Source organism: Pteropus medius, unplaced genomic scaffold (assembly GCF_902729225.1).
Source record: "Pteropus medius unplaced genomic scaffold, Ma_sr-lr_union100, whole genome shotgun sequence".
NCBI classification, from domain to species: domain Eukaryota; kingdom Metazoa; phylum Chordata; class Mammalia; order Chiroptera; family Pteropodidae; genus Pteropus; species Pteropus medius.
Window position 1 is genome coordinate 11,371,768 of NW_024342467.1, and position 12,915 is coordinate 11,384,682.

A 12,915-nucleotide genomic window follows, 5' to 3' on the forward strand; every position below is an offset into this window, starting at 1 on the left:
TTGCCCATGGTTACAAACCTGAGCAACTGCGATCTTGGATGCCACTGGCTCTCCCCATCGCTGTGCTCTCCTGCTGCCCCTAATTTCGCTGTTAATAGTGTGTGCACACACACCAGTCTACCTCACTTTTCTCCAAAGGTTCATTACATCGTTTGAGATGCCTTAATAAAAATCAAATAATACCAGGTACTTTGATCTTCACTATTTATGAGTGTCTTGTCTTAGCCAACCTTAAAAAAAATAACACAGGCTCAGTCAGCTTTAGTACAGGATTCCTTAGTCCTACCACGATTTACCCTAATTATCCTGTCAGATGGTAGCTTAACAGCTTTAAACTCCATGGCATGTTTTGGGGGCACAGTCATTCCCATGAAGTACTTAAGAGGTAAAGGGAGTTCAACATGATCCTTGCTGAACCCATCCCAAAATTAACCTAGGCAACAAGTCTTGCATGATCTCAAATAACTATCTGCTAAATAAACTGACTGGGCCCCTAAAGTTAAGAAGAATCAGACTAATAGAGTCACTCCTCAAACACACAGGCTGTCTTGCCATCGCTCCTCTAGGCTCAGCCTCAACCACCATCCCCTCAAGCTGAGCCTCTCTAATCCTAAACAGCTTGTCGGTCTCCCTGCGACAGACACACCAGGATACTTCACACTTACATGCCTTAGCTCCTGTTGTCCCTTCAGGCTTTTCCATCCCCACTGCACACGGTTAGCCTGCCTGCACATCCCTCTCTGCAGCTCCCCCTGGCTAGCTTGCCAACGTGCCACTATGCCTGATGGCCCTCCTGTGTTTCTGGGGCGTACCATATATGCCATGCCAGGTTTACAGTGTCTCTTTACCTGCAGATATTAACGCACCATTAGGATGACTGCATCACAGTGAGCCACTGTCCATGTCAAAGATAAAAAAATATCACCCAGAGATCGAGACAGAACAAAGCGAAAGCTATTATACTCCACGTACGCTTCAGCACAAGTATCTTATTCTTCTAGCCCCTGAAACCGAGATGGAACTGACTCTGAGCACAAGTGCTCAAGCCATGCTTGTTAAACTAAAAATGTATACAAGCCACAGGGAATAAATTCATTTCTGAAACTCGAAGAAATGCAGAAATAAGTAAATTAGCACGCCGAAAAATACAGAAATTAAATTTTTCAACCACACTTATCTCTTCAAAAAAAAAAAAGCAAGAGTTTCTTCACTTTCACAAGAACTTTTTTTAAAAAAAAAAATAGACATTTGGGGATTATCAGAGAGAATTCAATCACTTCTGTTCTACCAACATCACAGTTTATCTTAATCCCACTCTCAATCATCACCTGCCCAGCTGCAGTGGCAAGCTGAGTAGCACTTTGTTTGGGAAACTAATTTTTAATCAAAATATGATGTAGTAAAGTTCCCAGTGCAAGATAATATTGTTAGTTTCTGAGGTGAGATCCAAAAATTTAAGGTACGAAGTATGGGAAAACAAAGCCTAGGTATACAAGCTTTAAGTTACCAGAACTATCAGAACTAAATTTTCATAGCTTTTGATTTAATTTTTATAGACAAGGGGCACAAATAACTTGGTATCTAGATATCCATGGTGGAAAGAAGAAGATGTTCCTAGAATGACAGTATACTCCATGCCTGAAAAGACAGTTTTTAACCACACGTCTCCCTGCACAGTTCACTGAAAACAGCTCTCTTGGTTGTCAAATTACGACTAATCCGTGTCAATATATGTTAACTTACGTGTTTTTGGCAGAGCGCTTTCAAATTTAAATGTGCATATCTTTTGACATAGCAATTCTCAGTCTAAGAATTTACCTTAGAAAAATATAAAACCGAGGGTCCTAGGGATATACCTATAAATATACTCTACTGAAATTACTATGAAAAGAATGGTTAAATTGTTACACATCTATGCTGAACAATGTAACTGTTTAAAATTGTACCTATACTGAAGATTCTTCAGGATACATAACTTAATAAAAGCACAAATTATGTAAACAGGATGATTTCATTGTTAAATTAAAGTGTTTGTGGCTGCAAGAATAGGAGAATTTCTGGAAAATAATATACCAAATTACCAGCTATAAGACCTGGAAAATACATGGTTGATAGGGAGGATTGAAAAACAAGTATGTTCACATTTTACTTCATGTGTTTTAGATTAATTTGAATGTATACATATGTAAAAATTCATCAAGCTGCTTACTTAATACTTACACCCTTTACTGTATCTAGGTTATACCTTAATTTTAAAAATAAAAAAGGCAATACACGTTCAATGAAAAAACAAAAAGACACCACCCACAGGTTTCTACTTATATTGGTCCACGTCCCAAAACAGAACAAAGGTTTCCTACATTTCCCACCAAACAAATATAATCTACATCCAGACTTTACATTTTGAATCTCAAGTGGAAAAATACAACAGCTGCCTCTGGAGTGACTACTGAGTAATACTGTATTGATGCTTTATACATATTGCTCCGAGGATCCTCTGAGGCATCATTTCCATTATAACCTCCCCAAATCTCAATTTCCTTAAGCAACACCGTGCATTTACAAAGTGGAGCTGGGATTAAAACTTAGATCTTAAGACCTCACATCCCACATTCTTCTGGCTATACCCTTCAGTTCAAAAAGGGTACATGGGACAAGCATCAGGGATCCTGACAAAGAGGTTCCAGCACAACTTCTCCCTCCTACTCTCTCCCAACCCTTAATATTCCACATTTAAGAGACTCTCTTCCGCAAGCCAAGATCCTACTAATCTTGGTAACAATCTGGGACAACCCGGCACCATGGGCTCCAGTCCAGACATTGCCACCTCTTTTGCAATCTAAAACACATCCCATGAGTCACCTGCCTGAGATACAGCCACGGCATCCACCTCCTCATGCTGTTTTACTCTCATATCTCCTTAGGCCTCCTCCAACTTCCCTGCAATTCATTTATATTAAGATGAAGTGGCTAAAAATTACCTTAGAGGAAAAAGCAGTCTCATTTTCTGTCTTCAAAAATCAGATATTTTACCCTATAGTAAAGCCCCGGATTCCAGACTAGCTGTACCTGATTTTTTTCCCGAGGAAGACAGTAAATCAATCCTTCAAAGAAGCCAAACAAGGTTTCTTTTCTCTTCAGAAAAAGGAAGAAACAGGACATCTCTGCTCTGACTTGCCATTGCAAACAAGATTGGGCTGCTGCGTAAGTTACTCTGAGGATTTGACAACTTAAATGGGAGGAATGAAGGTGGGGCCCAGTCAGGACCTGGAAATGGGTCCCTTTAATCACCTGCAGCGCCTTGGGCAAGTCACTTCTTCTCCCAGGGCTTTATGGAGAATCCTTTGGTAAAGCAACTAATACCAGTAAAAAGAAATCTATTGTGCTATGCCATTTTTGTGAGTTTTCCTTTCTTAAATCAGTAGGTGTTTAACATATTTCCAAGCTAGCACTCTATTGATCGAAGGACTTGCACAGACACAGAAAGTGTTGAAGAGTTATTCTGTCATGTCTCAAAATCAATTGCTCTAACACATCCCCTAGTTTTGGTGGCTGCCATGGCCAAAGATGGAATTCATAATTTGAGGAGGAGGCTACTTGACCAAGGACCAGATTTTAAAATATGTCAAAATGAGGGAATATACTTACAAAAGATTTCTTGTGGTTCTTATAGCTAACATTTTTATGAATAAAATGGAAAGAATGCTTCATTAATTCCAGCATCCTAAAATAACAAAGTGATTAAAGTATTTTAAACCTAGCCCATGGACATGGTTCCATGGTATAGCAGTTAGCACGCCTGCTTTACACGCAGAAGGTCCTGAGTTCACACCCCAGTGGAGCCACGGTCCATGGTCTATGGCCATGCCACCGTGAACAAGCCCAATGTCTGATCTCAGAAGCTAAGCAGGGTCTGGCCTGGTTAGTACTTGGATGGGAGACCACCTAGGAAGACCAGGTGCTGCGGGCATAAATAATAATAATAATAAATAAATAAATAGTAAGCCTAGCCCATGATATCAATGAATGTTCTGGCCAATAGTTTCAACACCTTCCCTTGTGAAATCACCAAGTATGTAGACAAGCACATAGAAGCACTGGACTTGGTCTACACTGTTTTGAAACCTAAGACTACCTCAGAAGATTTTCCAAATGTATATTGATAAAAAGCAGAATGTGCTGTCTGTAGAAACTAGGCTCACGATCACCAGAAGTGTTGACAGATGTCAGAGCGTAGGTCAACTGTCACAAGTAAGTCTTGTTCATTCAGCAAGAGGAACTACTACACTTAAGACTCTTCCATCTCTAGCAGGTTACAAATAAAACATGCTCATAAACATTCTAGAAAATAAGAAAATGAACTAATACCCTAATAAACAAATTCTGAGGAAAAGGCTACATTCCAGGTTGCTCCAAAATTCATAAATCACTCTCCAACTATTCGCAGCAGAGCCGGAAGGCTGAGATCTAACACCACCCCCACTTGCTTATTCGTTCGTCTAAATCACAAACTCTCAGGGCTGTGCTGCACAGCTGGTGACACCATCCTTCTCCACAGGCTGTCCTCACTCACCTCCCGGGGTGAGCTTACTCAGCTTGCTCTCCTCTACCGCACTGTCATCTTTCACTATCCTTTGCTCAGTGGTGATCTTGCCCAATTCCATAATTTCGAATCACGCGAGCTAATGAGGCCTCTAATTTTCACTTCCACTTCCTGCCTTCCCTGGAGCAACAGATCAATATATCCAGCTACCTACTCGACTTCATTTGGGATTACTAATTTCTAGTCGGAATCAGAAACATAATTTGCCCAAAGTAAAGCTCCTGATTTCTACACAAAAATCTGTTCCTCCTTCAATGCTCTCCATTTGGGTAAATGGCATCACTTTCTACCCAGTCGTTCTGGCCAAAAAATCTCTTTGTCATCCTTTTCTCGTACTCCTCATCTAATCCATCAGCAAATCCTACTGGTCGTTCTTTAGAAATATACAGAGACTGACCACTATGCATGACCTCCAAAGCTAATACTATTCTCTCTCGCCAGGGGAATACGATGGAGACTGGCTCCCCATTTCTAGGGCTAAATGCAATTTTCAGATATTTTACATTCCAAGCATTCTGAAGCCACTACTCCTTCCCTCTCCTCCACTTTATGGAAGATAATCTGCAAAAACTACCCCCTCTCTGTGCAGGGCATGTCACTCTATCATCAATACGTCCATATCTCCCTTGAATATGTGCTGGCCTTGTGACTTGCCTTGATCAACAGAACAGTTTAGAAGGAATAATTTGTCAGTCCAGGGCCAAGCCTTTAGGAGGCCTAGCAGCCTCTGCTTTCACGTGGGGTAGCCAGCTACAGGCTACTAGCAAGTGATGAGACACCATGTGGAGAAAGGGCAGGACAAGCACCAAGACACCAAACATGTGAGTAGTGAAGCCTTCTTAGACCTTTTAGCCCAGCTTAATACATGAACCAATATGACACCATATAGAACAGAACCAACCATACTACCAGGCCCACAGAATCATGAAGAATGAGTTGTTGTTTTGAGTGCTGGTTTGGGAGTGGTGAAAGATAACCATAACACCATGACCACAAAGGAATCAACTTCCTAAACAATTAAGTGACGATGCCAGATATTCTAAGGACTGAGGCCTCTTTCAGCTTAAAGTTCTATTAGAGTCCTCAAAGAATAGTTCTATCATAACTTAAAACCATTTCCTAATCAAGTTAAACAGTCTCAGGGTGATTTTGTAAAATGTATAATTTATGTACAGTGTGCTCTCCTTCAGGGCAACAAAATCTTCATGGTATATTGATATTTATAACTGTTTATTTACCAATACTGAGCACTTGCCAAACAGCAACCTAAACCATGAGAAAACCATGAGAAATTACACCTTCACTTTTAATAGAGCCCTGAGAACTGTGTTTGTTATCAGCTTTCAAGCAAAACCCTGGCTAGTCCGAACCCATTTTTAAACATCAGATTTATGGGTCAGAGATCCTAATGAAAAATGCCAATGCTACCCCTTCGTCACTGCTACCACACTGCCACCTCCTGTCTTATGACTCTAGAAACTTGAATCAGAGGAAAGAGTCAATAAGGGAAACTCAGCTAAGAATATCTCAGTCTCTCTCCTTCCTCCCAGACCAAACCAACCACCAGCGTTACTGAATGGAGAACTCATACCTTTCAAACATGTTACTGTTAGAAAGGTCACTATCTTACAGCTGCTAAAGGCAATTATAACGGAGTTGCTTTAGATATATATCGAGGTGGCTCAACGGATCTGTAATGACACAGGAACGGCAGTGGTGTGGCTCATAACAGAATTTCAAAGGAGGGCAAAGACCATTTCTCTCTTGCTGACTGCCCAAAAGAGATACACATGCAAAAGCAACTGAGCTATCATACTACAGAAAAGAAACGCAAGTTTCTTTCAGGGGAAACCCGAGATCTCTAATTCAAAAAGATATTTTTAAGCCTTTGCTGGTAACTCATTTATTTCAAGCAGAATGGCAAAACTCAGAACAAAATATGGCCCTTGTTAGTTTACCATAATGGTATTTGGCATGAACAGAGAATGTGAGTGATCACACGAATCAAAAGGAAGGCAAGAAACAGAAGCCGAGACTCTCGATCCCCACTGGCTCCAGGCACATGTCATGTTTCCATTATACCTTCTGTGTTACTGTGGACAGCCACACACAAGCTACTTAACATTTAATTTTTTGTTTAAATTCTAAGCAGACCAACGTAAGAAATCTTTTAAACTCTCTCAAACTGTATGGAGAAAAGAATACAAAATCGAGAAAAATCTTGTCGCTTACAACCATTTAAGCAGTCCTGTAGCACGGATCTTAAACTGAGAACTCCAGAGATCACCTTGCTTATGATTCTTTACCAATTATGAAAGTTTCCAACATTCAGAACCTCACGTCTCTGCATGTGTGAGAAGTCTCCCTAATTTACAAGAGTCACCTGTACCACACTGATAATCGAGGAGCAGTACAACCATTCATACCTATATTTAAATGGTCTGCATTAAAAAGCAGCTTTTGTTGTTTTCAGAGGACAGAGTCATATCTGGCTCATGGGCATATTGCTGCTGATGGCACTATCTTATTCCATACTTAACTGCTATTAAAATGCAGCACTAGCTTTTCAATAGCCATTTAAAGTAATATATGTTTAAAACCCCAGTAACTTTTATACATGCTCTGTCTATCCAGTTTACATGTTAAACACAAGATTCTGATATGGAAATAAATTGTTCACTTACTTCTTTTTTAAAGGATATAAACAAACAAAAAAAGACATTTGAGCTTGGGCACCACAGTCTGTTTTAATGAGTTTTTCCTGGAAAAAATATTAACTATAATATCCTACTATTTTTTCTCCTTTATTCAAATATGTTTGGCTACATATAATCTTTATCAGTATCAACAACTAAGCCATGATAAATGAGAAAGTTTAAACTATAAAAAACTGAAAATATATAAATCTTTTATAATTTAAAAAAGCAATGGAAAATGAACTAAAACCACCATCCTCTCAGTTCCCCAATGTCAGCGACTTTCCTGTTCTCTCTCTCATGCCCAACAGCCCACAACATAACAAAAAAAAATCAGTGCTATTTACATAATCACATAGGGGCACATACAAGGTCTCACAAAGATACCAGTGGCTTTAATCAAGCTCAGCTTTAGTCTTCAAAGTCACGACAATTTTCACACCCACCCTTAAGGCTTACCCCGCTGAGGGGAGAGTTTTTTTTTTTTTTTAAGCTTATACCTCAGAGTAAAGCCAAGTCTTCATGTGCTGTATCTTTTGTATATGGAACAGAAAATGCGATACTATCACCGACATTCAATACAATCCTTTCTTCATTCTAGATGCAGGGGACCTCAAGCTCTGTGAAGTACTGCTATAATCTTTTCCAACGAGGGGTGTCTGAATCCAGAAAAGCAACATTCCGTCCACATTCCCTTGAGACTTTGGTAGTCAGGACCCAAGATTGGTCTGAACCAAATTCAACAATATTCCTGCTCAGCCCAGCTCCCAGTCAGAGTTGGGCCAGCCTGCCAAGCATCAAATTGCTTCCTAGGCCTGCTCCCATTTGGTTGCTGCAAGCCCATTCATCCATCTCAGAGTGCTGCCATAAGCATTCTTCAGCACCGGGCTCCCAACATGCCTTGCACAGCAGGTATAAAGGTCATTGCTGCATATGTGGGTGTGCCTGTCTCAGATGCCTACATGATGATGGGATGGAATGCAATGACCGCTAAGCACAAAGAACTCCACCCACAAGTCCAGCAGGCTTTCATGGCAAGGATCAGCCTGTGGCATTCAACTCATTGTGACCAGTACCACCTTTCATCTTCCTATAGGTGCTGGGCATGTGGATCACCAGGGTGCCTTCCTGCCTTCTCCTAAAGCTCATTCAGACCATTCAGATAAGGGAAACTGCATCACAGTTCCAAGGTTCAGTTAAAACAAAATTCTAATATAGATTTCCAGCAAATCTCTCTGGGCAGAAAAAGCAAGCTCTACTTTCAATACAAGCAAAGGACTAATTATTTGATTGTTCTCTAAACCAGTAAAAAGTTATCTCCAGTGTAGTACTCTTATTTACTTTGCTAGTAAGATAGTATCACTTAAAATCCTGAGCATTTTAAGTTAATCTACATTGTTAATAAGCTAAAGAGACTTCCATTGATAAATATTTGTTGCCACCAGTAGTAACATTTTACCTTATGTGCTTTCCTAAAGAGAAACTCCTGCTTGTTATAAAGTAGCAAGTAATCTAACTTTTAGATTGAGCAAAAGCCTTTAAGAATAAAATGGGCAGTCTTTAGCAGATGTTTTAAATTTAATTCTCTACACATGGAGAGAAATTCACAACAGGTTGGAAGGACAAAGTAACCTGCACTTACACACAGGTCATTGAATTATACCTGAAAAGCACAAGACATTTGATGTTTAAATTTAGAAAATCAAATGTTAAAATGCCAGTCTTTCACAACCATTTGCTTATTTTTTATTCAATATTTGAAGCAAATTAAGACACACTGGCTAAACATGAAACCAATTAGAATTTGTAGAATGTGCTAACATTTTCCCCTCTTGGTAAACAATTCAGATTATGCCTTTAAACTTAAGGAAATATGACTTCATCCTCAATTTTTCAATTCCTATTAAACTGAGATCAATTTATATACTTTTCAGTACACGTTCTATTATTTTAGTTATTTTCGTTAAAAGAATTCCATGCTACTATATGAAATAATTTGACCCCTACCAAAATTTCCAACTAAAAGTAAGTCTGTTGGGTTATGCAAATCCCTTTCCAACTATCCTAATGAAAGTTAAGTACATGAACAACAAAAATCCACAAAAATCCAAACCAGCTCACCTACAAAAACTGAACTTGTGAAAATGCTTTACTTGAAAAAGAGCTCAATCTAGAAACAGGCAAATGATGACATTTTGTGTAGCCATTTTGCAAAGCACCAGGGAAATGCATAGCAAACCCTTCCTGCCCTCCAGCACACACACCATTACCAATACCTACTAGACACACAGTCCTAGTTTAAATCAACTTCCAGGTTATTGCTTGGCCCAGGCTAGGAGCGGGGAGATGGGAGAGAGAAAAGGCACAAAACCTAATCCCACCTTGCAAAACTCAGAAAGGCATAGGCCACACCACTGGGAGGGAGCAGCATCTTTCCAGTTAGTTACAAAGAAGGTATCTTGCCTGCTCTTGAGAAAGGAGCCATTTCTCCAAAATACTGAAGAGGTTAACACACAGCCTCAAAACAGTCTATCAAGTGACACACAATCCATGCTTTCCGCAAAGTGCAATCCCCTTGTTGAAGAAGCACAAATCTTCAGTCTCCACTATCTCTTGGTGGTTATTTGTAAGTAAAAATATTTTTTAAAGGTAAGGGAGAGAAGCGGGAGACAAAAGCAGGTTTGCAGAAATCTGTGTAACTGCAGTGACATGACCGAAGGCGCTTCTGGGCAGGAGAAGGCCAGACGTTCACTCACGTGTTCCAGTCCCAGCTGGCCAGCTCACAGGGTAAAGGCGATTCCTCTAGAGCCTCTCAGAGGAGCGGCTGGCCTCCGAGGCCTCTCAGACTGGTCGCCGCCAACTCGGGGCAGAGAAGGAAACACATGCCACACCCGCGCGTGGCCGCAGCTCCTTTCGCCCATCCTGCACTTACAAGTAGGGTGGGAGGGCACCCACTGCTTCCTAAGTCCTACAGATTCCCCAAAACTGCCTTCTGAGATTTTGATTTCCTGATGTAGCAACTTGACCTACTCTACCGGAGAGTGAAAGCTTCCTCCAGAAACTTTTATACCAATAAACACATCCAGGGGCGGGGGCCACAGACGAGCCCTCAGTTCCTGCGCAGCATTACCCACGCACGCACACCTGCCCCACACCTAAACGCGAGAGAAAAAGACGAAAAACGCCAAGCCAAACAGCAGCCCAGCAAGCATGAAAGGAAACGAAGTTGTTTTCAGCTGTGCTGAGTCTTTCCTCCCAATAATGGGATAAGACCAAAATCGACGAGAACATAATAAACAAGCTCACCTTTGCCTTTTTGGGACCGAGTGCTCTACTTCTATGAGTTTCCCGTGCAGTTCCACTTTACCTGCAGATACACAAGAGATGGAAGGCAGTTGGCCGGGTTGCGCGGCTCTCGCGGCCCGCAGGACGCGCACAGCCTCAGCGGGGACACGAGTGGGCTCCTGAGACCCCGAACGGCACCCGGACGCGGCTCGAGGCCGAGAGAGAGAGAGAGAGAAGCCTCGCACGGCGCGGGCGCAACGCCGACCCCTTCAGGGCTGTGTGTACAACTTACAGATGGGTGGGGAGCGGAGTCAGTTGGTGGCCCCACTACTTCGGCCACTTTCTACCCCTCCAAGAGCTCCCCCGCCCACCAGACAGGGTCACCCAACCCCACGACCACCGCAGGACGACCGCAGACCCTCTGGCAACTTCCCTGGACACACGCATGAGACATACCCGGGAGCGGGGGCGCCCGGGCCCTCCTCCGGGTTCAAGCCCTGACTCAGAGAGTGGCGGGAAAGGCTCGAAGGAGCGGACGCCCGGAGATGCAGCTCACGAAGGACGCGCGAAGGACGGCGCGGCGCCCGCCACGCCGAAAAGCACGGGGCTCCGGGAGGGACCCGAGCGCCGACTGCCCCCGGGGCGTCCCTCCCCGGCCCGCCGCCCCGCCACGCACGCTCCCCCGCCCTCGCCCTCGGTAGTCCCTCCCCGGCGACCACCGGCCGCCCCCGCTCACCTGCCCCTGCGGCTCGTAGGACGCGGGGGGAGGTGGAACGGGGAACACGGGTCGCACTCGCCCGCCTCCCGCGGGGTCGAAAGGCAGCGCAGGGCCGCGGGTGGAAGGCACCGGCTCCGCGGCCTCACTCTGCAGCGGGGTCGAGGCCACTCTGCGTTCTCCCACGGCCGGGGGCAAGGGCTGCAACGCCATAAGTAACCAGCAGAGAGGAAGCAGGGCGGGAGGGCGAGGGCGGCTTTCGCGCTCGGCCCCGAGGCCCGGCGTGCCGGAGCCTGGCGCACGCGCCCGGGCCCGGGAGGGGCGCGCGGCGAGCGCTGAGCGTCCGGCCCTTCTCCCGGCCCTTCTCCCCGACTCCGCCACGGCCCCCCGCCTCCCCTCGGAGCCCGCTCCCGGGCTTTCTTGACAGCGCGTCCGCCCTCAGCCCGCAAACCCCCGGCGGGGGGAGGGGAGCGGCGGGAGCCCGGGGCGCAGCCCGAGCAGAGGAAGCGCCCTGAAGCCCACGCGTGTGCGCGCCCAGGCCTCGGCCCTTCTCCCCGCCCGCGCCCGGGCCTGGGGCCCTGTGCGGACCAGCGGGCCTGGCCTCGGGTCCGGCCTCGGGCCCCCCGACCCCGGCAGGCCCGGGCGCGCGGAGGCGCAGGACTGGGGCGGGCGCCCGGCGGGGCCAGGCCGGGGCCCACCTGAAAGCGCCTCGATGGCCTTGAGGGCCCAGCTCTCGTCCGGACAGTCCACGAACGCGTAGCCAGTCTTGACCAGGAAGGGTCCCGACACCGGGATCTTGGCGTCCTTGAAGATACTTTCCAGGTCCGATGGAACGGCGTTCTCGCTGAGGTTTCCGATATACAGTTTGTTCATTGTGAAGAGTGGTTGTTTTTTATTAAAAAAAAAAATTATGAGAAAAACGAAAAAATTAAAACCACCCACAGGGATGGATGTAGCAGGCGGGTTTTGTTCCCCTCGTCTTCTCGCCGTTAAAATACACAAACACAGTAAGAACCAAGGACAAGAACACGGAGAGAAAAATCGGATCTGAGGGCTCTTGTATTTCCTTTCCTAGGTATTAAAAAAAACGAAAATGAAAAAGCCTTGCTACAACCCAAACGCATCGAGTCTTCCTAACTGGGAGGAGGAGGCGGGATTAGCGAGAAAAAGGAGGAGAGGGGGAGGAGGAGGGGAAAAAACTACTTTTTGTCTCTTCCTCCCCAACCCCTTTTGGCATCGGCCAGCGGACTGTGAAAATATCACACTACGTGAGGGCAGGCGCCGCCTCCCCATAAAAAAACCCACAAGGGTGACTGGCAGGCGGGAGGGGAGACCTGGTGGAGGGAGGAAGGCGCAGGAGGCGGAAAAAATCCGCCCCGAGTGTCCGGCTTTTTGAATGAGCCACGTGTTCAAACTACAAATCAACGTCTCACGTGAGGAATCCCAGCGCCTCAATTAGAGTGGGTTTCGGCGGTGAGAGGGGGGGAGAGAGCCAGCGAGAAGGAAGAGGGGAGGGAAAGGAGATTGGACGAGGACCCTAAGAAGGAGGAGAAAGCGGGGGGGGGGTGACGCTAAAGGACTGGCAGCCGAGCGCAGAGCAGAAGGCGGCTGCGGGA

The 12,915-nt window shown here is 45.0% G+C and overlaps 1 protein-coding gene across 5 annotated transcripts in view; it reads right to left on the minus strand.

The window, feature by feature from the left end:
- IGF2BP3 (insulin like growth factor 2 mRNA binding protein 3) overlaps nt 1-12,694 on the minus strand; it is a 112,352-nt gene extending 99,658 nt beyond the window's left edge. Inside the window, exons 1-2 of one of the 5 annotated variants that reach the window (XM_039862539.1) lie at nt 11,998-12,663; nt 10,606-10,666 (exon numbers count right to left, since the gene is read on the minus strand). In XM_039862539.1, coding sequence (XP_039718473.1) covers nt 10,606-10,666; nt 11,998-12,172 — 236 coding nt within the window. In that variant the 5' untranslated portion in view covers nt 12,173-12,663. Of the gene's footprint in view, nt 1-10,605; nt 10,673-11,997 lie in introns of those variants that run through there. The other 4 variants (XM_039862540.1, XM_039862541.1, XM_039862542.1 and 1 more) reach the window with 4 other exon arrangements.
- Between the last annotated feature and the right edge of the window lie 221 nt (nt 12,695-12,915).